Source organism: Mixophyes fleayi, chromosome 12 (genome assembly GCF_038048845.1).
Source record: "Mixophyes fleayi isolate aMixFle1 chromosome 12, aMixFle1.hap1, whole genome shotgun sequence".
In the NCBI taxonomy this organism is placed as follows: Eukaryota; Metazoa; Chordata; class Amphibia; order Anura; family Limnodynastidae; genus Mixophyes; species Mixophyes fleayi.
In genome coordinates this window covers 85,215,964-85,242,426 of record NC_134413.1, presented here as the reverse complement: position 1 = coordinate 85,242,426, position 26,463 = coordinate 85,215,964, and the positions used below count along the sequence as shown (strand labels likewise).

Here is a 26,463-nt window from a genome sequence, read left to right as displayed (position 1 = left end):
AGGAACCCAATGTTCAGGCATAGCCCCGGTCCCACTCCATCACTACCATATGGATGTGAGGAACCCAAGGCTCAGACATAGCCCCGGTCCCGCTCCATCACTACCATATGGATGTGAGTAACCCAATGTTCAGGCATAGATCCGGTCCCGCTCCATCACTACCATATGGATGTGAGGAACCCAATGTTCAGGCATAGCCCTGGTCCCGCTCCATCACTACCATATGGATGTGAGGAACCCAAGGCTCAGGCATAGCCCTGGTCCCGCTCCATCACTACCATATGGATGTGAGGAACCCAATGTTCAGGCATAGCCCCGGTCCCACTCCATCACTACCATATGGATGTGAGGAACCCAATGTTCAGGCATAGCCCCGGTCCCGCTCCATCACTACCATATGGATGTGAGTAACCCAATGTTCAGGCATAGCCCTGGTCCCGCTCCATCACTACCATATGGATGTGAGGAACCCAATGTTCAGTCATAGCCCCGGTCCCGCTCCATCACTACCATTGCACGTTGCTTAAAGTAGTACCTCTAAGTTTAGGACATTGGGGCAAAGTAGTGTAATATTTCTAAGGTAAACCTATGTCATTACTAACACAGTTATAATATGTATTTAATACTTGGTTAGTATAAGTCACATGTGGTAGTTTAAATGATAAAATATGCTGCTTACAATCTGCAAGTAGATAAAGTCTAAAAGCATTGACTATCTATGAAGAAGACCCCATTGTATTAATATTGTATCCTGTGTATTTATGGTAATTGTTCTAGAAGTTACACAAGTTATACTTTTATGTGGGCAGCTGAAGTGTTTTTAGTCAGGGATAAAAGAGACCTCAGAGGACTGGCGGTTAGGACTGTATTTATAGATCAATTTCACTTCTGAAGCTCTGTGGTTTGTAGTTCTCTCTCTGCTTATACTGGGCTGATTCTTCCGTCAACGCAATTTGCATTTTTTTTTAAAATCTGATGTAATTTGCACAAACACACAAGAGGGTTATAATACATGGAATACTCTGGCTATGTGCAATATAATGTCTCAAGATAATACATTAACACCAGCTAATAATATAATCATTTATAAGACAAATACATTTCACTGACATGAAATTCATATATCAGGACGTTCTTAATGCCAACTCTACTCAAAATCTGTTTTTATAGGTTGCCTTAGTTGCAGACATTTGTTCGGGCAGACATACACGTCCGTCATCAGCACTTACACCTGCCCTATAGCTGGTGCAAGCGATACAGCGAAAAATCACCTACCTTAGAGATACCCAGAGCTTCAATCAGACGAATGTGCATGCCCGCCCCTACTGTGCATTGCCTGTGTGCAAACGCCTCTTACGTCCACCGTTTCGCCCTCCAAATTGTAGGCAGTCAGAATGGTCATTTGCACTTAAATTGCATCCACTTGCGTTGCAGAACAATTTCATGCAAAATACGGCGCACCACGGGACTCACGTCCTAAGATGAATCAGGTCCACTATGAACAAATCAATCATCATATTGGAAACCATTCCAGATGTATTGTGGGCAGGGCCGGACTGGGACTAAAAATCAGCCCTGGCATTTAAAGCACGCAGGCCCACCTCTGTTGAAAAAAATGTGTGCCGCAGTGCAGTGGCGGTGCCGCCAAGGGCGTAGCTACATTATGTTGGGGGCGTGGTCAAAATGGTGCGTTGATACATACATTATAATAAAACATTACATTTATCAGACCCTCCCCATCCACATTACGCCACCCCCCCAGATACATTATGTCACCCCCAGCCCACTGTACTTATCTATGCTGCTGATGCTGCTGACATTCCTGTAGAGTGAGCAGGGAAGCTCTTAGTCTCATGAGATTAATAAATCTCATGAGACTTAGAGCTCCTCGGCTTGCTCTGCAGGCTGTGCCCTGGGCGGAACTGGGAGCACAGATCCTCCTGCTGACCAACTGGATTAAGGCTCGGGGGCCCGGCACTTAAGTCATAGGGGCTCCTATAATGTAATTTGGCTATTAGACAAATTTTTGACAAATACACAGGCAATACTGTGTGCACTACTGTTAGGTGCACGCAGTTCTGCCTTAACAAGCAGTACAGTGTGAAGTAGGACATATCTCCCAACTGTTCTTGTAGTCAGACCAAATCCTGACTAAGCGGGACAGTCACCCACCAAATTCAGAACAGTTGGCAGACTGTCCTGGTCTCTCCTACCTGTCTTGTCATGGTCACCACTTGTGGCTGCTGGTGTCTTTAGATCGGTTGCTGCTTGTCTCGATCCTGGAATGTTGGATGCCCTATTAGGAGAAAAAGTACATGAGTAAATGAAATTTAGCCCTGGTGTTAAATCAATATAGCATCCACGTTTTAAAATTAGGCCTCACTGCAGCCACTCATTAAAATACTAGTATTCACATTTGATAAATAAATCTATTTCCCTCCAACTAGCCCTGACATTAAATAGTATTCCCATTTAATAAATAAAACTATTTCCCTCTCTCCAAACAACCCCAGCAAGAAATTAAATAGCATTTAAGTTTAATAAATATATCCATTTCCTACAACCACCCCAGGCATTAAATAACTCATAATCACATTTAATAAATAGACCTCATTTTCCACACACAGCCCCACATTCAATTAATAGCTCCCAAACCACCCCAGCATTAAATTAAAAATCCAATCACCCCATCTTAAATTGATAGGCCCCACTATTAAATTGCCCCTCCATCCCCCTACAAATTGAATAGCACCCAATAATTAGCCCCTACCTGCAATTCACCATTAGATTAACCAGCCTACCTCCCACATTATATTAAGACCCCCCTATCCACACATTATAGTCATACACCGATCCCCCACACACACACACACATTATAGTCGTACGCCGGCCCACACACACACACACACACACACATTATGGTCATACACTGACCCCCCCCACACACACATTATGGTCATACACTGACCCCCCCCCCCCCCACACACACATTATGGTCATACGCCGGCCCCCACACACATACAATAGTCATACCCTGTCACACATAAAACATACTATATTTTCACTGTCACACACGTACACACTATAATCATACCCTGTCACACACACATACTTTACATACCCTGTCACACACACATACTTTACATACCCTGGCACCCACATACTTTACATACCCTGGCACCCACATACTTTACATACCCTGGCACCCACATACTTTACATACCCTGGCACCCACATACTTTACATAATCTGGCACCCACATACTTTACATACCCTGGCACCCACATACTTTACATACCCTGGCACCCACATACTTTACATAATCTGGCACCCACATACTTTACATACCCTGGCACCCACATACTTTACATAATCTGGCACCCACATACTTTACATACCCTGGCACCCACATACTTTACATAATCTGGCACCCACATACTTTACATAATCTGGCACCCACATACTTTACATAATCTGGCACATAAACTACCCCCCCTCCCTCCTTACCTTGTGCGCTCCGCGGCGCGCTGTGCAGTCTCTCCTATCACATGGCACGGCACCTATCACGTGGTGCGCGTCCCATGTGACATAGCCAGATCCATTCATAGAAGAGGAGGGGAGAAGAGGACGCGCGGCCACCAGTAAGTAAGTATACAGCCGGCCCCATTTCTCAGCGCACAGACTGTCATGCAGGAATTCTGGCATGACAGTCTGTGCGCTGAGCGATGGGGCCGGCCAGCTAGTAACCGGCCCATCTGGCCAACGGCCCTTCTGGCATTTGCCAGAAGTGCCAGATGGCCAGTCCGGCCCTGATTGTGGGTCCCAAACTACGCACTTGTTTGAGCACTAAAATTTGGGTATAAGAGTCAGTGCTCTGCCTTTATTTGTGATGTTACCACTTCCTACTGCTGCCAAATGCCTTAATGTCAGGGAAGTGTCCTACCATGGATACAAGATACAAAATAAAACCATGCCACGTACGGAACAAGTTATCCAGTATATCTAGCCTCTAATGGTAAATACTACCTTGTCAGACATACACATTGCTGGATAACGGTTCAGTGGAAAGGCACTTATATAACCTAGCTTGCCACGTATGGTGTGCATATCATGATTTTAATGCATACACCAGCAGCATATTGTGTGTAAAACAGAAAATCAGTTCAGAGTGAATCCCTTTGTAAACCTGGTCTACCTTATACTCTGTGCATATAGTGACCTGAATACAAAGTCTGAAGTGGTCAATCAATTTCTGTGTTTCCAAGACAAAGCTGTTAGAGTTCTTACTTCAATCATCAGTCTTCAGACTGAAAGACTTGTACAGATTTTCAGAACAATATTGTAGTGTGAAGACCCCTCTGGTAGTATGATGACCATATATGGTCCTTCACCTCAGCTAGCTGGTGGGTACAGACAAATACAGGGCAGAGGGCTCCCAGAAGAAATGAGTTGCATAGAGTCAACACTAGCACAAAATGGTGGTGCCGTGTAAAGTTATTATAACATTTTTGGGAACCAGACCATCTCCTAAAAATAACAATAGATGAAAGTTATTACACCCCTTCTCCAACAGAAATGCGATGGATCCCAGACGACATCTTAGTGGTTACACCCAGCACATTACTTTATCGGATGTTACATGCTACACGTTCCACACACATGCACAGCACTTAGTTACAGCAATCTCACCGATGACACAACAACTGCTGGGAGCAGTAGTACCACATCCACTCACACACCACAGCCTGTATGCAGGTGATTCTCTTGCGCTTCCCCTCAGGGGAGATATTACAAGTTGCTTCTCACTACACCATCCAAGTATCCTGGCGCTTTCTTTTGGTAGCCATATTGCCTTTATGCAGAGACCGCTCCTCATGGTATTGGGGTACTCTCAGTATGACCCCTCAGTATGGGAGTAACACTGGTGCATCTCTGCTCCCATGAGGCCTCCCCTCTTCAGATACCCCCGGTCACTGGGGTAAGGGGCATTACACTAACATTCACAATAGATAGTCACTGTGTGCTGGGTCCACAGTCAATAGCTCTATACAATAGTCTCCTTTTTTACCAGGATATTCCTTCAATCACATTCCACATGGACATCGTCTCCATTTCATGTAAGGTTATGAGAAAGCCGGACATGGTCGGAAGTGTCATAACATTTATCAATAGAACAAAGTAAATCAGTCACATTGGTTAAGTAAAGCAACGCAAATGTGTCTGGTTCGATGTTCTTGGATTCAGCATGAAGCATGCGTTGCCAAGTTCCCAATCCTTCTCCCACAGTACAGGAAACCCCAAGGTGCCCAAATTGTTGGGACAGTTCATTGTGCTGACTGAGCGAGTACATTACCCTACGCGTTTCGTCACTACACAACTTCTCCTGATAAGTCATAAAGATACAGATAATTGGGGTAATTCACGTTTTGCCACAAATATGGGAGCTATCTGCAAAAACATCTATTTATCCTAAGGACACATTGCAAGGTTAACGTTCACTTTCCATCTCTTGAATCTTCCCCTGTAAAAGGCAGATACATCCAGAATGTAGGTTTAAGTGTACACCTGAATATGTTACAAAAATGTCACTTCAAAGTACAAACTTCCACCACTTCTAAAGCTATATGAAAATAGGACCACTCCCTTATGTAATATCACCGAATCTAATATCATCTTATGTAATATCCCCTTTTACAGTTCCCAGATTAGCCCCAGTTATTACCTACAATGAGTGTGAGGGGACATCAGGACTGTCCTTATCATATGTATCACTATCATAATGCATCTTTGTGTGTAAAGGAGAGCTGGAAGTTACAAGCCTGATTTACTGGATGAAGTATTTTTATTTAAGAATCAGGGCATTTGTCACTTTTATATTAAAGTATCAAACATGACTTGGACAACTCCAATCTTGTTTTGGCTGCTTCAAAATAAAAACTCTACCCCCCCCCCCCCCCCCCCCATCACTGATGACAAATGCTGCTCAACATTGCACTACTGCTATACTAAATCTGCCAGCAGAGGGCGATATTCAGTTTACTAAATTATTCTATTTAATGTGCACGTACTGTACAAGATGTGTCTATGTATTTGTGAGCTTTTATGTAAACATGTGAAGAATGTAACATGTCAGTAGTCTGACAACCCAGAACAGGGATACGATGCTCATAGAGGTTTCAATCTGTTTCATTAATTGAATCTGTCATATTATTTTAATTGATTTGTTAAGTGAAAACAACAACATACTGTGGGAGACAAAATAAATACAGAATCCTGACTTACAATTTAATGGAAAAAGGTTGCAACAGCAAAAGGTGTAATTATGGCTAAGTGAGATTAGAATAGTTGTATATTAGTAGGGAATAGGGTTGGTCTGATGGTGTACCAGTGTGAGTAGTATAGGTGGGAGTAGGGTAGGTGTGAGGGTGTACCAGTGTGAGTAGTATAGGTGGGAGTAGGGTAGGGGTGAGGGTGTACCGGTGTGAGCGGTATAGGTGGGAGTAGGGTAGGTGTGAGGGTGTACCAGTGTGAGTTGTATAGGTGGGAGTAGGGTAGGTGTGATGGTGTACCAGTGTGAGCGGTATAGGTGGGAGTAGGGTAGGTGTGAGGGTGTACCAGTGTGAGTAGTATAGGTGGGAGTAGGGTAGGTGTGAGGGTGTACCAGTGTGAGTAGTATAGGTGGGAGTAGGGTAGGTGTGAGGGTGTACCAGTGTGAGTAGTATAGGTGGGAGTAGGGTAGGTGTGAGGGTGTACCAGTGTGAGAAGTATAGGTGGGAGTAGGGTAGGTGTGAGGGTGTATCAGTGTGAGCAGTATATGTGGTAGTAGGGTAGGTGTGAGGGTGTACCAGTGTTAGTAGTATAGTTTGTAGTAGGGTAGGTGTGAGGGTGTACCAGTGTAAGTAGTATAGGAAGGAGTAGGGTAGGTGAGAGGGTGTACCAGTGTTAGTAGTATAGGTAGGAGTATGGTAGGTGTGAGGGTGTATCAGTGTGAGTAGTATAGGTGGGAGTATGGTAGGTGTGAGGGTGTACAGGTGTGAGTAGTATAGGTAGGAGTATGGTAGGTGTGAGGGTGTATCGGTGTGAGTAGTATAGGTAGGAGTATGGTAGGTGTGAGGGTGTACCGGTGTGAGTAGTATAGGTAGGAGTATGGTAGGTGTGAGGGTGTACCAGTGTGAGTAGTATAGGTAGGAGTAGAGTAGGTGTGAGGGTGTACTGGTTTGAGTAGTATAGGTGGGAGTAGGGTAGGTGTGAGGGTGTACTGGTTTGAGTAGTATAGGTGGGAGTAGGGTAGGTGTGAGGGTCTACCGGTGTGAGGGTGTACTTGTGTGAGTAGTATAGGTAGGAGTATGGTAAGTGTGAGGATGTACCAGTGTCAGTAGTATAGGTGTGAGGGTGTACCAGTGTCCGTAGTATAGGTGGGAGTAGTATAGGTGTGAGGGTGTACTGGTGTGAGGGTGTACTGGTGTGAGTAGTATAGGTAGGAGTATGGTAGGTGTGAGGGTGTACTGGTGTGAGTAGTATAGGTAGGAGTATGGTAGGTGAGAGGGTGTACTGGTGTGAGTAGTATAGGTAGGAGTATGGTAGGTGAGAGGGTGTACTGGTGTGAGTAGTATAGGTAGGAGTATGGTAGGTGAGAGGGTGTACTGGTGTGAGTAGTATAGGTAGGAGTAGTATAGGTGTGAGGGTGTACCGGTGTGAGTAGTATAGGTGGGGGTAGGGTAGGTGAGAGGGTGTACTGGTGTGAGTAGTATAGGTAGGAGTCGGGTAGGTGTGAGGGTGTACCAGTGTCAGTAGTATAGGTAGGAGTATGGTAGGTGTGAGGGTGCACCAGTGTGAGTAGTATAGGTAGGAGTAGGGTAGGTGAGAGGTTGTACCGGTGTGAGTAGTATAGGTGTGAGGGTGTACCAGTGTGAGTAGTATAGGTAGGAGTATGGTAGGTGAGAGGGTGTACCGGTGTGAGTAGTATAGGTAGGAGTAGTATAGGTGTGAGGGTGTACCAGTGTGAGTAGTAAAGGTAGGAGTATGGTAGGTGTGAGGGTGCACCAGTGTGAGTAGTATAGGTAGGAGTATGGTAAGTGTGAGGATGTACCAGTGTCAGTAGTATAGGTGTGAGGGTGTACTGGTGTGAGGGTGTACCAGTGTCCGTAGTATAGGTGGGAGTAGTATAGGTGTGAGGGTGTACTGGTGTGAGGGTGTACTGGTGTGAGTAGTATAGGTGGGAGTATGGTAGGTGTGAGGGTGTACCGGTGTGAGTAGTATAGGTGGGAGTAGGGTAGGTGTGAGGGTGTACTGGTGTGAGTAGTATAGGTAGGAGTATGGTAGGTGTGAGGGTGTACCAGTGTGAGTAGTATAGGTGGGAGTAGGGTAGGTGTGAGGATGTACCAGTGTCAGTAGTATAGGTGGGAGTATGGTAGGTGTGAGGGTGTACTGGTGTGAGTAGTATAGGTAGGAGTAGGGTAGGTGTGAGGGTGTACCGGTGTGAGTAGTATAGGTAGGAGTATAGTAAGTGTGAGGATGTACCAGTGTGAGTAGTATAGGTAGGAGTATGGTAAGTGTGAGGATGTACCAGTGTCAGTAGTATAGGTGGGAGTAGTATAGGTGTGAGGGTGTACTGGTGTGAGGGTGTACCGGTGTGAGTAGTATAGGTAGAAGTATGGTAGGTGTGAGGGTGTACCGGTGTGAGTATGGTAGGTGTGAGGGTGTACCGGTGTGAGTAGTATAGGTAGGAGTATGGTAGGTGAGAGGGTGTACCGGTGTGAGTAGTATAGGTGGGAGTAGGGTAGATGTGAGGGTGTACCGGTGTGAGTAGTATAGGTAGGAGTATGGTAGGTGTGAGGGTGTACCGGTGTGAGTAGTATAGGTAAGAGTATGGTAGGTGAGAGGGTGTAGCGGTGTGAGTATGGTAGGTGTGGGGGTGTACCGGTGTGAGTAGTATAGGTAGGAGTATGGTAGGTGAGAGGGTGTACCGGTGTGAGTAGTATAGGTGGGAGTAGGGTAGGTGTGAGGGTGTATCGGTGTGAGGGTGTACTGGTGTGAGTAGTATAGGTGGCAGTAGGGTAGGTGTGAGGGTGTAGCCGTGTGAGTAGTATAGGTAGGAGTATGGTAGGTGAGAGGGTGTACTGGTGTGAGTAGTATAGGTAGGAGTAGGGTAGGTGTGAGGGTGTACTGGTGTGAGTAGTATAGGTAGGAGTATGGTAGGTGTGAGGGTGTACCGGTGTGAGTAGTATAGGTAGGAGTATGGTAGGTGTGAGGGTGCACCAGTGTGAGTAGTATAGGTAGGAGTATGGTAGGTGTGAGGGTGCACCAGTGTGAGTAGTATAGGTAGGAGTAGGGTAGGTGAGAGGTTGTACCGGTGTGAGTAGTATAGGTGGTAGTAGGGTAGGTGTGAGGGTGTACCAGTGTGAGTAATATAGGTAGGAGTATGGTAGGTGTGAGGATGTACCAGTGTGAGTAGTATAGGTAGGAGTATGGTAGGTGTGAGGATGTACCAGTGTGAGTAGTATAGGTAGGAGTATGGTAGGTGTGAGGGTGTACCGGTGTGAGTAGTATAGGTAAGAGTATGGTAGGTGAGAGGGTGTAGTGGTGTGAGTATGGTAGGTGTGGGGGTGTACCGGTGTGAGTAGTATAGGTAGGAGTATGGTAGGTGAGAGGGTGTACCGGTGTGAGTAGTATAGGTGGGAGTAGGGTAGGTGTGAGGGTGTATCGGTGTGAGGGTGTACTGGTGTGAGTAGTATAGGTGGCAGTAGGGTAGGTGTGAGGGTGTAGCCGTGTGAGTAGTATAGGTAGGAGTATGGTAGGTGAGAGGGTGTACTGGTGTGAGTAGTATAGGTAGGAGTAGGGTAGGTGTGAGGGTGTACTGGTGTGAGTAGTATAGGTAGGAGTATGGTAGGTGTGAGGGTGTACCGGTGTGAGTAGTATAGGTAGGAGTATGGTAGGGGAGAGGGTGTACCGGTGTGAGTAGTATAGGTAGGAGTATGGTAGGTGTGAGGGTGTACCGGTGTGAGTAGTATAGGTAGGAGTATGGTAGGTGTGAGGGTGTACCGGTGTGAGTAGTATAGGTAGGAGTATGGTAGGTGAGAGGGTGTACCGGTGTGAGTAGTATAGGTAGGAGTAGTATAGGTGTGAGGATCTACTGGTGTGAGTAGTATAGGTGGTAGTAGTATAGGTGGGAGTAGGATAGGTGAGAGGGTGTACCGGTGTGAGTAGTATAGGTAGGAGTAGTATAGGTGTGAGGATCTACCGGTGTGAGTAGTATAGGTAGGAGTATGGTAGGTGTGACGGTGTACAATTGAGGGTGTACCAGTGTGATCATCATCATCATTTATTTATATAGCGCCACTAATTCCACAGCGCTCACTCACATCAGTCCCTGCCCCATTGGGGCTTACAGTCTAAATTCCCTAAGACAGATATGGCCATGGTTGGGAATCGAACTCATTACCTCAGTGCTGTAAGGCAGAAGTGCTAACCACCGCGCTGCCTTCAATGTGTACTTGTCTTCCCTCTAGATTGGATCTCCCACCGTGTTAGCTGATAAGGAGATTGAAAGTAGACTGAGAGAGAGCGCAAAAATCTCAGGCCACACCCTATATATTCCCAGCGGAGCCTTATGGGGTGGAGAAGATATTCAGAAAATGGCTGAGAGAGGAACGCTGAAAGTAAGGACTTCATACAAAGTGTGTGTGTGATGATTGTCATGTGTATGTTATGTGTGTGGTGCGTGTGATGTGTGTGTGTGTGTGTGTGTGTATGTCATATCTCTAATGATTATTTGGCTATTTGATATAACTGCACAGAACTATTTCTGATTAGCACCATTATTGTTACCCAGGGTAAATGAATGAGGGCTCCAATATCCTGCGGACACTGTATGGATGATGGTAACTGTCCACGTTCATATAACCACAACTGTTACCTGTGAGTGCAGAGGTCACCACAGAGCTCACCACAGAGCTCACCACAGAGGTCACCACAGAGGTCACCACAGAGGTCACCACAGAGGTTTTAGCCTATTTCACCGACTGTTGATTACAAATCATCAGCGCTCACTGGTTGCTGGAGTCACATTTCTTGGTTGTGATCCCAGAATCTCTGCGCCCTGGACTGGAGTATGGTCCCTGCCTTCTGTAATGTGTAATTAGTATGTTTATTTCTACTTGGTACATTACCAAATGGGTCCTCCAACCAAATCATTGTAGGGACACCTTCATTCTTACAGATAACAGTAAGTTCTTCTGTTTGTCAGACGGTGGAAGCTCTGGAGTTACTTGCACCTCGTCACACATGAGAACATTGGTCAGAAATAAGTAGCCGGGAATACATTTTGTTTTTGATTAAATCATTTCCCATTATTTTTTACTAGGGCCTTAAAGTCACTATGACGAAGCATCCCGATAGCTTCAAACTAGAAGGAAATCTGGCGGAGAAGAAGCAAGAAGCCATACACAGACCAACTGTCCTCTATGAGGGTCCTGTACGTAACCTGTGCCCAATGGCACCGAATAACGTCAATACAATGGCTGCCGCTTGCATGGCCGCCCACACTCTGGGGTTTGACAATGTCATTGGAGTATTGATAGCTGATCCCAGGTAAGGTGCTTGTAAGAATATTTTTCAAAATCCATCAGTAATGTCCCTTTAAACTTAGAAATACATTATGGAGAATAAGGACAGCCCCACACAGACTCATGATTTCACCATCAGTTTTGATTCACAATAAAGGGCGCATCGGACTTCAGTTACTCAGACTTTACTGCCCCAGAATGACAGTCTCTAGACACCAGTTCTCACTGACGGGCTATCTATGTATAATGAACGAACATCCATATTTTGCCAGCAAGATGTCATTTGTATAGTAAGGCTTGTTGGGATCATTAGTATGGTTACCAATCAGTAAATATTGATGGCAGTCACAAAGTCATTTTTACTATCAAACAAACTTTTTTTATTTTTTTAGTGATTGCAACAAACATTCATTTTAGAGAACAAACTTTATAGTGTATATATTTATTCTTGTGTTATGAGGTTCAGGCTCTTTATATAATAAACTAGCTGAAGTACCCAGCGGTGCCTGGGTTTAAATCTTCAAGTTATTCAGTTATCAATGAGTTGGATGTAACTGTCAACCTTGTAAAAATATTTAGCAGCCAATATGTCAGCCAAATCCATCCAGTAGAAGCTCTGTGTCAAAGTTCTGCCCAGCGTAACCCAACGGGAAGTCCGACTGGGACCCCAACCACTCCATTAGGCATCTCAGACCAATTGCCACCCCTCTGTGAAGTTTTCATCCAAATTTATCTAGTGGAAGGCCCAGAACAGGCTCCCCGGGTCAAAGTTCTCCCCCGTGTACAGCAACTAGAGGTCCGACCAGGACCTCAGCCCCCTACTATGTATTCTGGAATCCAGTGTTACCACCGAGAAGTTTCTATCCAGTGGAAGGCTCAGAACATGTTTTCCGTACAGCAACGGGAGGTCCAACAGGGACCCTAATCCCTCTAGAACCTGGTCAGGATCCAACTGGACCACCTCGCGTTGATTTCATCCTAACCGCTGCAGGGGTGTATAATTTTATATATATATACATACACACACACACTATATAAACAAAAATGACATTGATCCTCTGCACTCCATGTACAAACTGGGATGCACCTCATTTTTTTGTGTCAGGTGAGTCCCAGGTGTCCCATGGCAGCTAGTGCCCTTAAAAGCTGTGAGAAGGTGCGCCTGATGTTAGGACTGGACAAAATGGGAACACTCGGTCAACTTAACATATGATGTGGAAATAGTAATAACAGCAATAACAAAGGGTTCAACACCTTGATCTCTTTGTCATGTTCCTCAGACCATTCCTGAACAATTCCTGCAGTGTGACAGGGGCATTATCCTGCTGAGAGAGGCCACTGCCATCAGGGAATACCACTGCCATGAAGGGGTGTACTTGGTCTGCAGCAATGTTTAGGTAGACACCAGACTCTCAGGTTCTGTCACTTACCTCTTTGCTGCCTTTCCAAGTTGTCCCTGTGGTCCCCAGGCTCTGCTGGCTTCAGACCTCTCTGTAAGATGCTGTCCAGTCTATCTCCACCCCAGAGATTCCTCAAGAATCAGAGTATGGGTGCAGCCATCTTGGATTCAGTCACATGATTTCTCTCAGCCAATCAGGTGATAACAGCCTCCATTTCAGATTCCCTCCAAAACCAGTTCATGGGAGCTGCCATCTTGGATATAGTCACCTGATCCATCTTAGCAACTCAGAGTGCTGCCTCTGCCCAGCTGATTGCAGTCTCCAATCAGGAATCAGCAACAACTATAAAAGTACTTCCTGGAGTCCTTACCTGTTGCTAATGCAATGTGGTATTCCAGATGCCAACCTGTCTTGCTACTATCCCAGCTCTGACAGTGCAGGCTGCATTCTGTTTACAGTCCGATCTAGAAATCAGTTCTGTTTGCTCCCCCCTGTTAGTGTAACCACAATCTGCACCAGTCCATTCACTACATGCAGAGGGACATTATCAGGCCACCCAGCTTTGTCTATGTAGTCACCAGTCCAGCTCCAAAGACACAATTCAGTCTGGGTACAGACAGATGTTCAGGTGTGACAGGTAGGTGGTACGTGTCAAAGTTACATCCACATGAATGCCAGGACCGAACGTTTCCCAGCAGAACATTGCACAGAGCATCACACTGCCTCCACCAGCTGCCTTCTTCCCATAGTGCATCCTGGTGCCATCTGTACCCCAGGTAAATGATGCACATACACCCGGCCGTCCACATGATGTAAAAGGAAACGTGATTCATCAGACCAGGCCACCTTCTTCCATTGCTCCATGGTCCAGTTCTGGTGCTCACGTGCCCATTATAGGCACTTTCTGCAGTATACAGGGGTCAGCATGGGCACTCTGACCGGTCTGTGGCTCCGCAGCCCCATACACAGCAAGCTGCGGAGCTCTGTGTGATCTGACACCTTTCTATCATAGCCGGCAGTAACTTTACAGCAGCTCTTCTGTAGGATTGGACCAGACGTCCTAGTCTTCACTCCCCAGGCGGATCAATGAGCCTTGTGCACCCGTCAACCTGTCACCGGTTGTCCTTCCTTGGACCACTTTAGGTAGGTACTAACCCCTGCATACCGGGAACACCCCACAAGAGAGGCCGTGTAGGAGATGCTCTGACCCAGCCGTCTAGACGGCACTATTTGCCCCTTGTCAGAGTCCCTCAGATCCTCACGTTGCCCATTTTTCCTGCTTCCAACACATCAACTTCAAGAACTGACTGTTCAGTTACTGCCTAATATATCCCACCCCTGACAGGTGCCGGAGTAACCAGATAATCAGTGTATTCACCTCACTGTCAGTGGTAATGTTGTGGCTGATCGGTGTGTATATATATATATATATACCACACTTCAACCGATGAGCATGTGTTATGCTGAAGTTACTTATGATGGCAGCTGGTATGTAATTATCATCAACATAACTGTGTTCTCCTCAGCATCCCAAACTGGCATCTTGTGGAAACTGTAGTGACCGGAGCAACACATGAGGGAACTGGTGGAGTATTCAGTGTTACAACAACCAGATACAACCCAGCAGAATCCGGCTGTGTGACTGGCAATGCCACCTTCATGTCCTTCTGGAGCAGCCTGTTGGGTGAGACACTTCTTACTACTATACTGATTCTACTATAGGGCATTAGTTATCTACGCACTAGACTTCGCGGAGATTAATCTGCATTTAAAGATGAACTTCTCCAAAGTGTAGATGTGGGATTATCACCATAAGTTGTTTTTCAGGAGACATAAATGTAACACAACTCAAAATATAAATTTGATTACAAAAATTCTTTTCCCAGACTTAACCCTTTAGTGCCACGAATGTTGAAGCGGTTTGCTCAGCATACTGTAGAAACACTGAAACATACATAGAGGTTTCTACTGTATTCACATACACTCATCTTTCTCCCCTCCTCTGGTTTCCTATGAGTCCCTGACATTACCTGCTGTCTCCCTTAGCAAGGGAGAGACATTCACCTCTCACCACCCTGAAAACCCTGCAACGGCTGCTGTCTGTATTTCTAAAGAACACTAATGTCCCATTTAGTTTTATTGCGCTGACTGGAATTTCTAGAGGTAGTAGATTCCTAAAAGCAAAAAGGTAGATACAAAAAATGATAATAAAAATGTGATTGATAAACGTATACAACATATTTAATAGATTTTGGACAGCAGGGTGGTACATCCAATTTTAACACTTTCTTGCTCTTAATCCACCACTGTTTAGCCACAAAGATTTCGCTTAGGACTAGATTTACTAAGAAACGAGTTTGGTGGCGGCTTGAAACTGCCGCACATCACCGGCGGTTTAGTGGTCCAAACCACCACATTTACTATAGGGCGATTTGAAGCTGCAATTTGTAATATCTGTGGCGGTTCAAACCGCCCTTTAGTAAATCTAGCCCTTAATCTTAATGAAGAGCGGGCATTACCAATGGTTTATACCTCCTAATAATAACCCAGGATGTATTTAGTTGTGTATGGGATAACAGAGATGTTAAAGCCACCTCTGAGCCAGCTTTCAATTTAGACTTCATTGGTGAAGTCTTAGCTCCGTGGAGCTCACAATCTAAATTCTGTAATGTTGACATACAATATGGCCAAATTATTCATATTCCAATGACCCTACTAGTATGTGTTTAAGGATCCATCCATCTTACACATATAGCATTTCACATATTTATCCTTTCCTCATACATAATACTACAATCACTACATATTATGTATGTATGGTCATATCTATATATTCTATATAGAGTGCTACACTATACCACTCCTCTGCAATCTCCTACTGGACAGATTGGCTTCTCTCCCATCTGTTATGAACACTACAGCCAGCCTTATACACCTCCCATCCTGCTCCTCAAGTGCCACCTACTGCCAATCCTCCCATCCTGCTCCTCAAGTGCTTACTGCCAATCCTCCCATCCTGCTCCTCAAGTGCCATCTTCTGCCAATCCTTCCATCCTGCTCCTAAACTACCACACTTTCTGCCTGTCCTCCCATCCTGCTCCTCAAGTGCCACCTACTGCCAGTCCTTCCATCCTGCTCCTAAACTACCACACTTTCTGCCTATCCTCCCATCCTGCTCCTCAAGTGCCACCTACTGCCACGGCTGCCAACCTGCTCCAAAACTGCCACCTTCTGCCAATCCTCACATCCTGTTCCTCAAGTGCCATCTACTGCCAGTCCTTCCATCCTGCTCGAAAACTACCACACATTCTGCCAGTCCTCCCATCCTGCTCCTCAAGTGCCACCTACTGCCAATCCTCACATCCTGCTCCTCAAGTGCCACCTACTGCCAATCCTCACATCCTGCTCCTCAAGTGCCACCTACTGCCAATCCTCACATCCTGCTCCTCAAGTGCCACCTACTGCCAGTCCTTCCATCCTGCTCCTAAACTACTACACTTTCTGCCTGTCCTCCCATCCTGCTCCTCAAGTGCCACCTACTGCCATCCTTGCCATCCTGCCCCAAAGCTACCACACCTTCTTCCAGTCCTCCCATCCTGCTCCTCAAGTGCCACCTACTGCCATCCTTGCCATCCTGCCCCAAAGCTACCACACCTTCTTCCAGTCCTCCCATCCTGCTCCTCAAGTGCCACCTACTGCCATCCTTGCCATCCTGCCCCAAAGCTACCACACCTTCTTCCAGTCCGCCCATCCTGCTCCTCAAGTGCCACCTACTGCCATCCTTGCCATCCTGCCCCAAAACTACCACACCTTCTGCCTGTCCTCCCATCCTGCTGCTCAAATGCCACCTACTGCCACGCCTCCCATCCTGCTACTCAAGTCCTATAACATCTGCCAGTCCTCCCATCCTGCTCCTCAAGTGCCACCATCTAACACACTTATGCTAATCCCCACCAGTGATGGCCCCTCCCCCTCATACTTTATAGAAACACAATTATGCTAATCCTCAGCAATCTCCTATAATTGACACATATTTTTCAACCGCATATATCCTGTGCCTCAGTATACCAATCACCTTACATAGGTGATACACTGGACCTGTCCCAATCCACAGATGACCGCCTCCTTTATAATAGCTAGCTCTGATGGTTGCTTCAGTACCTCCCACATAACCTGTTCAGGAGGGAGAGTTATGATTTGATGGGACCGTCCCATTGTCCTAACTGTTGGCACTTTAGTCCTGACTCCCGGGACATTGAAGTATGATCCCCGTAAGCAGAGGGATCACCAAGGTGAGGCCATATTACAGGAGGTTTATACGCTATTAGAATATAATAATACATATGGAAATAGTTCTTAGTGCTTGTTAATGTAATCACCCTAAAGGGCTCACTGTGTATGTCACCACAAAGCCTCACTTGTCATTGTTTCCAGTCCTGTTTCTCTTCTACAGCTTGCAAAGGCCACGGAGGACGCGTTTATCTCTGCTGAACTGAAGACATCTGTATGATACTTTATTTCCATCCTGACAGAGGGAGAGAGCTTGTTACATCCCAGTAATAATGTTATAAATATGTGTATATACAAACAGCAGAAACCACAAGCATATTTATAAAGTTAAACCTAAGTATATCAGATTTGTAGACACATCCTGTAATATTTATTGGAAACTGAAGTGAAGAAGTAATTAGATTGTATCTGCCATTTATGCATCATGTATTAAGTGTTGTTTGTAATTGATTTAACCCCAGATTACCTGTACTTAGAATACTTTTCTTTCCTATTTGTGAGTCTGTTATTCAAATAAAGTTTATTATAAAAATGTGTTTTTTATATTTTTATTTTCACCGCACAAGGCTGATATAAAGACATACAGGGTAGTATGATTCTGTCATTTTACACAAGGAAAACATTAATACTGAGGAAACATGTAGAAGAGTAATGTGTATCTGGGGGAAGGGGGAGCTGCCTTAGTAGTGATCAGGGTTAGTAGTGGTCGGGGTTAGTAGTGGTGGTCAGGGTTAGTAGTGGTCGGGGTTAGTAGTAGTGGTCAGGGTTAGTAGTGGTCGGGGTTAGTAGTAGTGGTCAGGGTTAGTAGTGGTCAGCGTCAGTAGTGGTCGGGGTTAGTAGTAGTGGTCAGGGTTAGTAGTGGTCAGCATCAGTAGTGGTCGGGGTTAGTAGTAGTGGTCAGGGTTAGTAGTGGTCAAGGTTAGTAGTAGTGGTCAGGGTTAGTAGTGGTCAGCGTCAGTAGTGGTCGGGGTTAGTAGTAGTGGTCAGGGTTAGTAGTGGTCGGGGTTAGTAGTGGTCAGCGTCAGTAGTGGTCGGGGTTAGTAGTGGTCGGGGTTAGTAGTGGTCAGCGTCAGTAGTGGTCGGGGTTAGTAGTAGTGGTCAGGGTTAGTAGTGGTCAGCATCAGTAGTGGTCGGGGTTAGTAGTAGTGGTCAGGGTTAGTAGTGGTCAGCGTCAGTAGTGGTCGGGGTTAGTAGTAGTGGTCAGGGTTAGTAGTAGTGGTCAGCGACAGTAGTGGTGGTCAGCGTTAGTAGTGGTCGGGGTTAGTAATGGTGGTCAGCGTCAGTAGTGGTCGGGGTTAGTAGTGGTGGTCAGCGACAGTAGTGGTGGTCGGGGTTAGTAGTAGTGATCAGCGTTAGTAGTGGTCACGGTTAGTAGTGGTCAGCGTTAGTAGTGATCAGCGTTAGTAGTGGTCAGCGTTAGTAGTGGTCAGCGTCAGTAGTGGTCAGGGTCAGTAGTGGTCAGGGTCAGTAGTGGTCAGCGTTAGTAGTGGTCAGCGATAGTAGTGGTCAGCGTCAGTAGTGGTCAGCGTCAGTAGTGATCAGCGTCAGTAGTGATCAGCGTTAGTAGTGGTCACGGTTAGTAGTGGTCAGCGTTAGTAGTGGTCAGCGTTAGTAGTGGTCAGCGTTAGTAGTGGTCAGCGCTAGTAGGGATCAGCGTTAGTAGTGGTCAGCGTTAGTAGTGATCAGCGTTAGTAGTGGTCACGGTTAGTAGTGATCAGGGTTAGTAGTGGTCAGCGTTAGTAGTGATCAGCGTTAGTAGTGGTCAGGGTTAGTAGTGATCAGGGTTAGTAGTGGTCAGCGTTAGTAGTGATCAGCGTTAGTAGTGGTCAGGGTTAGTAGTGGTCAGCGTTAGTAGTGATCAGGGTTAGTAGTGGTCAGCGTCAGTAGTGATCAGGGTTAGTAGTGATCAGGGTTAGTAGTGGTCAGCGTCAGTAGTGATCAGCGTCAGTAGTGATCAGCGTCAGTAGTGGTCAGGGGTAGTAGTGGTCAGCGTTAGTAGTGGTCAGCGTTAGTAGTGATCAGGGTTAGTAGTGGTCAGGGTTAGTAGTGGTCAGTGTTAGTAGTGATCAGGGTTAGTAGTGGTCAGCGTCAGTAGTGATCAGGGTTAGTAGTGATCAGCGTTAGTAGTGGTCAGGGTTAGTAGTGGTCAGCGTCAGTAGTGATCAGGGTTAGTAGTGATCAGGGTTAGTAGTGGTCAGCGTCAGTAGTGATCAGCGTCAGTAGTGATCAGCGTCAGTAGTGGTCAGGGTTAGTAGTGGTCAGCGTTAGTAGTGGTCAGCGTTAGTAGTGATCAGCGTTAGTAGTGGTCAGCGTTAGTAGTGGTCAGCGTCAGTAGTGGTCAGCGTCAGTAGTGGTCAGCGTCAGTAGTGGTCAGGGTCAGTAGTGGTCAGGGTCAGTAGTGGTCAGCGTCAGTAGTGGTCAGCGTCAGTAGTGGTCAGCGTTAGTAGTGGTCAGCGTTAGTAGTGATCAGCGTCAGTAGTGATCAGCGTCAGTAGTTGTCACGGTTAGTAGTGGTCAGCATCAGTAGTGATCAGCGTTAGTAGTGGTCAGGGTTAGTAGTGGTCAGCATTAGTAGTGGTCAGCGTCAGTAGTGGTCAGCGTTAGTAGTGGTCAGCGTTAGTAGTGATCAGCGTCAGTAGTGATCAGCGTCAGTAGTGATCAGCGTCAGTAGTGGTCACGGTTAGTAGTGGTCAGCGCCAGTAGTGGTCAGCGTCAGTAGTGGTCAGGGTTAGTAGTGGTCAGCGTCAGTAGTGTTCAGCGTTAGTAGTGGTCAGCGTTAGTAGTGATCAGCATCAGTAGTGGTCAGCGTCAGTAGTGGTCAGCGTCAGTAGTGGTCAGCGTTAGTAGTGGTCAGGGTTAGTAGTGGTCAGCGTCAGTAGTGTTCAGCGTTAGTAGTGGTCACGGTTAGTAGTGATCAGCATTAGTAGTGGTCAGCGTCAGTAGTGATCAGCGTTAGTAGTGATCAGCGTTAGTAGTGGTCACGGTTAGTAGTGATCAGCGTTAGTAGTGATCAGCGTCAGTAGTGATCAGCGTTAGTAGTGGTCACGGTTAGTAGTGATCAGCATTAGTAGTGGTCAGCGTTAGTAGTGGTCAGGGTTAGTAGTGGTCAGCGTTAGTAGTGGTCAGCGTCAGTAGTGTTCAGCGTTAGTAGTGGTCAGCGTTAGTAGTGATCAGCGTTAGTAGTGATCAGCGTCAGTAGTGATCAGCGTTAGTAGTGGTCACGGTTAGTAGTGATCAGCATTAGTAGTGATCAGCGTCAGTAGTGATCAGCGTCAGTAGTGATCAGCGTTAGTAGTGGTCACGGTTAGTAGTGATCAGGGTTAGTAGTGATCAGGGTTTGTAGTGGTCAGGGTTTGTAGTGATCAGCGTTAGTAGTGGTCACGGTTAGTAGTGATCAGGGTTAGTAGTGATCAGGGTTTGTAGTGATCAGCGTCAGTAGTGATCAGCGTCAGTAGTGGTCAGGGTTAGTAGTGATCAGGGTTAGTAGTGATCAGGGTTTGTAGTGATCAGTGTTAGTAGTGATCAGGGTCAGTAGTGATCAGGGTTAGTAGTGATCAGGGTTAGTAGTGGTCAGCGTTAGTAGTGATCAGCGTTAGTAGTGGTCAGCGTTAGTAGTGATCAGCGTTAGTAGTGGTCACGGTTAGTAGTGGTCAGCGTCAGTAGTGATCAGCGTCAGTAGTGGTCAGCGTTAGTAGTGGTCAGCGTCAGTAGTGATCAGCGTTAGTAGTGGTCAGCGTTAGTAGGGATCAGCGTTAGTAGTGGTCAGCGTTAGTAGTGGTCAGTGTTAGTAGTGGTCAGCGTTAGTAGTGGTCACGGTTAGTAGTGATCAGCGTTAGTAGTGATCAGGGTTAGTAGTGGTCAGCGTCAGTAGTGATCAGCGTTAGTAGTGATCAGCGTCAGTAGTGATCAGCGTTAGTAGTGGTCAACGTTAGTAGTGGTCAGCGTTAGTAGTGGTCAGCGTCAGTAGTGGTCAGCGTTAGTAGTGGTCAGCGTTAGTAGTGATCAGCGTTAGTAGTGGTCAGCGTTAGTAGTGATCAGCGTCAGTAGTGATCAGCGTCAGTAGTGGTCACGGTTAGTAGTGGTCAGCGTCAGTAGTGGTCAGCGTTAGTAGTGATCAGCGTCAGTAGTGGTCAGCGTCAGTAGTGATCAGCGTTAGTAGTGGTCAGCGTCAGTAGTGATCAGCGTTAGTAGTGGTCAGGGTTAGTAGTGGTCAGCGTTAGTAGTGGTCAGCGTTAGTAGTGGTCAGCGTTAGTAGTGATCAGCGTCAGTAGTGATCAGCGTTAGTAGTGGTCACGGTTAGTAGTGATCAGCGTTAGTAGTGGTCAGCATTAGTAGTGATCAGCGTCAGTAGTGATCAGCGTTAGTAGTGGTCAGGATTAGTAGTGGTCAGCGTTAGTAGTGGTCAGCGTCAGTAGTGGTCAGCGTTAGTAGTGGTCAGCGTTAGTAGTGATCAGCGTTAGTAGTGGTCAGTGTTAGTAGTGATCAGCGTCAGTAGTGATCAGCGTCAGTAGTGGTCACGGTTAGTAGTGGTCAGCGTCAGTAGTGGTCAGCGTTAGTAGTGATCAGCGTCAGTAGTGGTCAGCGTCAGTAGTGATCAGCGTTAGTAGTGGTCAGCGTCAGTAGTGATCAGCGTTAGTAGTGGTCAGGGTTAGTAGTGGTCAGCGTTAGTAGTGGTCAGCGTTAGTAGTGGTCAGCGTTAGTAGTGATCAGCGTCAGTAGTGATCAGCGTTAGTAGTGGTCACGGTTAGTAGTGATCAGCGTTAGTAGTGGTCAGCATTAGTAGTGATCAGCGTCAGTAGTGATCAGCGTTAGTAGTGGTCAGGGTTAGTAGTGGTCAGCGTCAGTAGTGATCAGCGTTAGTAGTGATCAGCGTCAGTAGTGATCAGCGTTAGTAGTGGTCACGGTTAGTAGTGATCAGCGTTAGTAGTGGTCAGCGTTAGTAGTGATCAGCGTCAGTAGTGATCAGCGTTAGTAGTGGTCACGGTTAGTAGTGATCAGCGTTAGTAGTGATCAGGGTTAGTAGTGATCAGGGTTAGTAGTGATCAGGGTTAGTAGTGATCAGGGTTTGTAGTGATCAGCGTTAGTAGTGGTCACGGTTAGTAGTGATCAGGGTTAGTAGTGATCAGGGTTAGTAGTGATCAGCGTTAGTAGTGGTCAGCGTTAGTAGTGATCAGCGTCAGTAGTGATCAGCGTCAGTAGTGGTCACGGTTAGTAGTGATCAGCGTTAGTAGTGATCAGGGTTAGTAGTGATCAGGGTTAGTAATGATCAGGGTTAGTAGTGATCAGGGTTTGTAGTGATCAGCGTTAGTAGTGGTCACGGTTAGTAATGATCAGGGTTAGTAGTGATCAGGGTTAGTAGTGATCAGGGTCAGTAGTGATCAGGGTTAGTAGTGATCAGCGTCAGTAGTGATCAGCGTTAGTAGTGGTCACGGTTAGTAGTGATCAGCGTTAGTAGTGATCAGGGTTAGTAGTGATCAGGGTTAGTAGTGATCAGGGTTAGTAGTGATCAGGGTTTGTAGTGAATCAGGGTTAGTAGTGATCAGGGTTAGTAGTGATCAGGGTTTGTAGTGATCAGCGTTAGTAGTGGTCACGGTTAGTAGTGATCAGGGTTAGTAGTGATCAGGGTTAGTAGTGATCAGGGTCAGTAGTGATCAGGGTTAGTAGTGGTCAGCGTTAGTAGTGGTCAGCGTCAGTAGTGGTCAGCGTCAGTAGTGATCAGCGTCAGTAGTGATCAGCGTTAGTAGTGGTCACGGTTAGTAGTGATCAGTGTTAGTAGTGGTCACGGTTAGTAGTGATCAGCGTTAGTAGTGATCAGCGTCAGTAGTGATCAGCGTTAGTAGTGGTCACGGTTAGTAGTGATCAGGGTCAGTAGTGATCAGGGTTAGTAGTGGTCACGGTTAGTAGTGATCAGGGTCAGTAGTGATCAGGGTTTGTAGTGATCAGCGTTAGTAGTGATCAGCGTCAGTAGTGATCAGGGTTAGTAGTGGTCACGGTTAGTAGTGATCAGGGTCAGTAGTGATCAGGGTTAGTAGTGATCACGGTTAGTAGTGATCAGGGTCAGTAGTGATCAGGGTTTGTAGTGATCAGCGTTAGTAGTGATCAGCGTCAGTAGTGATCAGCGTTAGTAGTGGTCACGGTTAGTAGTGATCAGGGTCAGTAGTGATCAGGGTTTGTAGTGATCAGCGTTAGTAGTGATCAGCGTCAGTAGTGATCAGCGTTAGTAGTGATCAGGGTCAGTAGTGATCAGGGTTTGTAGTGATCAGCGTTAGTAGTGATCAGCGTCAGTAGTGATCAGCGTCAGTAGTGATCAGGGTTAGTAGTGGTCACGGTTAGTAGTGATCAGGGTCAGTAGTGATCAGGGTTAGTAGTGATCACGGTTAGTAGTGATCAGGGTCAGTAGTGATCAGGGTTTGTAGTGATCAGCGTTAGTAGTGATCAGCGTCAGTAGTGATCAGCGTTAGTAGTGGTCACGGTTAGTAGTGATCAGGGTCAGTAGTGATCAGGGTTTGTAGTGATCAGCGTTAGTAGTGATCAGCGTCATTAGTGATCAGCGTTAGTAGTGATCAGGGTCAGTAGTGATCAGGGTTTGTAGTGATCAGCGTTAGTAGTGATCAGCGTCAGTAGTGATCAGCGTCAGTAGTGATCAGCGTTAGTAGTGGTCACGGTTAGTAGTGATCAGGGTCAGTAGTGATCAGGGTTTGTAGTGATCAGCGTTAGTAGTGATCAGCGTCAGTAGTGATCAGCGTTAGTAGTGATCAGCATCAGTAGTGATCAGCGTTAGTAGTGGTCACGGTTAGTAGTGATCAGGGTCAGTAGTGATCAGGGTTTGTAGTGATCAGCGTTAGTAGTGATCAGCGTCAGTAGTGATCAGCGTTAGTAGTGATCAGGGTCAGTAGTGATCAGGGTTTGTAGTGATCAGCGTTAGTAGTGATCAGCGTTAGTAGTGGTCACGGTTAGTAGTGATCAGGGTTAGTAGTGATCAGCGTCAGTAGTGATCAGCGTTAGTAGTGGTCACGGTTAGTAGTGATCAGGGTTAGTAGTGATCAGCGTTAGTAGTGATCAGGGTTTGTAGTGATCAGCGTTAGTAGTGATCAGCGTCAGTAGTGATCAGGGTTAGTAGTGGTCAGGGTTAGTAGTGGTCAGCGTTAGTAGTGATCAGGGTTAGTAGTGATCAGCGTTAGTAGTGATCAGCGTTAGTAGTGATCAGGGTTAGTAGTGATCAGCGTTAGTAGTGATCAGCGTTAGTAGTGGTCAGGGTTAGTAGTGGTCAGGGTTAGTAGTGGTCAGGGTTAGTAGTGGTCAGGGTTAGTAGTGGTCAGGGTTAGTAGTGATCAGGGTTAGTAGTGATCAGGGTTAGTAGTGGTCAGCGTTAGTAGTGGTCAGGGTTAGTAGTGGTCAGGGTTAGTAGTGGTCAGGGTTAGTAGTGATCAGGGTTAGTAGTAGTCCCCCCCCCTCTCAGTAGGGCAGAGGTAAATTAATCTACATTTACTTACCGTATATACTCGAGTATAAGCCGAGTTTTTCAGCACATTTTTTGTGCTGAAAAAGCCCCCCTCGGCTTATACTCGAGTGATGCTTGGGGTGAGGTAGCTGAGCGGCATCCCTAGTGGGGAGAGAAGGTGCCGTACTTAGTGCAAGGCAGGCTGCAGCAGAGCGGGCAAGGTGGGTGGTGCAGGAAGAGCTGAGCACTCACTCAGACGCTGCCCGGCATTAGACTGCGCATGCGCAGAAGTTCTCCCGGGTCCCGTTGCAGACTGCTGTGCCTGATCGTCTGCGTCTTGGGCTCCGGGTGCTGCTAGGAAATTGTTCACCTTTCACTGCAACTGCGGCTTCCAGATAGACCCAAAAGGTGAGTGCAGTGCCTGGGACACATCATCCTTTATTCCCCAAGCACGGAGCGCTTACTTATACGGGAAGGGGGGGGGTAACAAACTTTATTCACTCACACTTTTATTTGGATTCATACTTTTTGCAATTGAATACAGATAAGGGACTGCAATGTATGGATTTACATTACCATTTACTCTAGAGATGGTTCTCTCTCAGTATAACTAAACTTAGGAAGACACTTTATAAAGGAATTACAGAACAATTCCTGTGTTCTCATAATAACGTCCCCTCTTTATGTATGATGTCCAGACACTATTAAGGGCAGAATTCTGTAAGCTGTCATGGAGGCATTTATCAGGTGTAGAGAACTTGTAGCACCTGTTGTACAAGTTTCAGCCTGTGGCAGCTGCTTATGGTCCAGAAGAACTGGAGAGCTGAAGGTTGCCCAAACCTGGAACATAGGCTACAGCTCATTGATTAGCAAATTGGCATAATAATGGTGTACCAGGTAGCCATTAGCCTAATGTGGTGCAATCTAGGTAAAGTTACACAGTATGAAAACATCTATAAAAAGTCATCAAAATGGAACTGTTAATTCTATTTTTATTTTTGAAATTTACCAGTAGCTGCTGCATTTCCCACCCTAGGCTTATACTCGAGTCAATACGGTTTCCCAGTTTTTTGAGGTAAAATTAGGTGCCTCGGCTTATATTCGGGTCGACTTATACTCGAGTATATACGGTACTCTGCAGCCCCCGCTGGGCCATGGTAAGAGCATCTCTTTAGGGTAACTTAGTGATCGCAGAATATCAGAAGCAAATATGGCATCAGATTAGCTGCTCCCTAGAAGGGGGTTTGGATGGTGCCACAGGCCCTAAGGAGTTGTTTTACTTCCCCTATATTTGTAATTAAATAAATATCAGGGAAATGGGTGCAAAAGGCAGGAGTAGCGATTTGGGGAAAGGTATAATTGTTTAATAAAACGTATATGTTAGAATGCAGAATAGGTCTAAATTGATAAGGCAATAATAAATGAATTAATATACCAATATACATGTTGGTATAATATATATATATAAAGTCATTATTATTAAAGGTATTTCATATATATATATACACACACACACACACACATATATATATATATATATAGAGAGAGAGAGAGAGGGTTAGATCCATGGAGCTGATTAATGAGCAGCACATACACGTCAGTATTTACAATAAACACCATCCTGGCAGATTTGTTGTTTCCTCCTAAAGTCACCTTTACCAGGACACAGATACAGGTTAGATGGATCTGGTCTGTACAGTAAATACCCCCCCCCCCCCTCCTCCTCCCCTCTCATTCTACATTATAAAGAGCCAGAAACTGGGGGAA

General features: G+C 46.1%; 1 protein-coding gene across 1 annotated transcript in view; it reads left to right on the top strand.

Annotated features, from left to right (window-relative positions):
* The window catches only part of ASPDH (aspartate dehydrogenase domain containing), a 34,189-nt gene extending 16,648 nt beyond the window's left edge, over positions 1 to 17,541 (top strand). The window contains exons 5-8 of the mRNA XM_075193205.1: positions 10,510 to 10,659; positions 11,364 to 11,590; positions 14,492 to 14,649; positions 17,419 to 17,541. Of these exons, the coding sequence (XP_075049306.1) occupies positions 10,510 to 10,659; positions 11,364 to 11,590; positions 14,492 to 14,649; positions 17,419 to 17,456 (573 nt within the window). The 3' untranslated portion in view covers positions 17,457 to 17,541. The remainder of the gene's footprint in view (positions 1 to 10,509; positions 10,660 to 11,363; positions 11,591 to 14,491; positions 14,650 to 17,418) is intronic.
* The last annotated feature ends 8,922 nt before the right edge of the window (positions 17,542 to 26,463 follow it).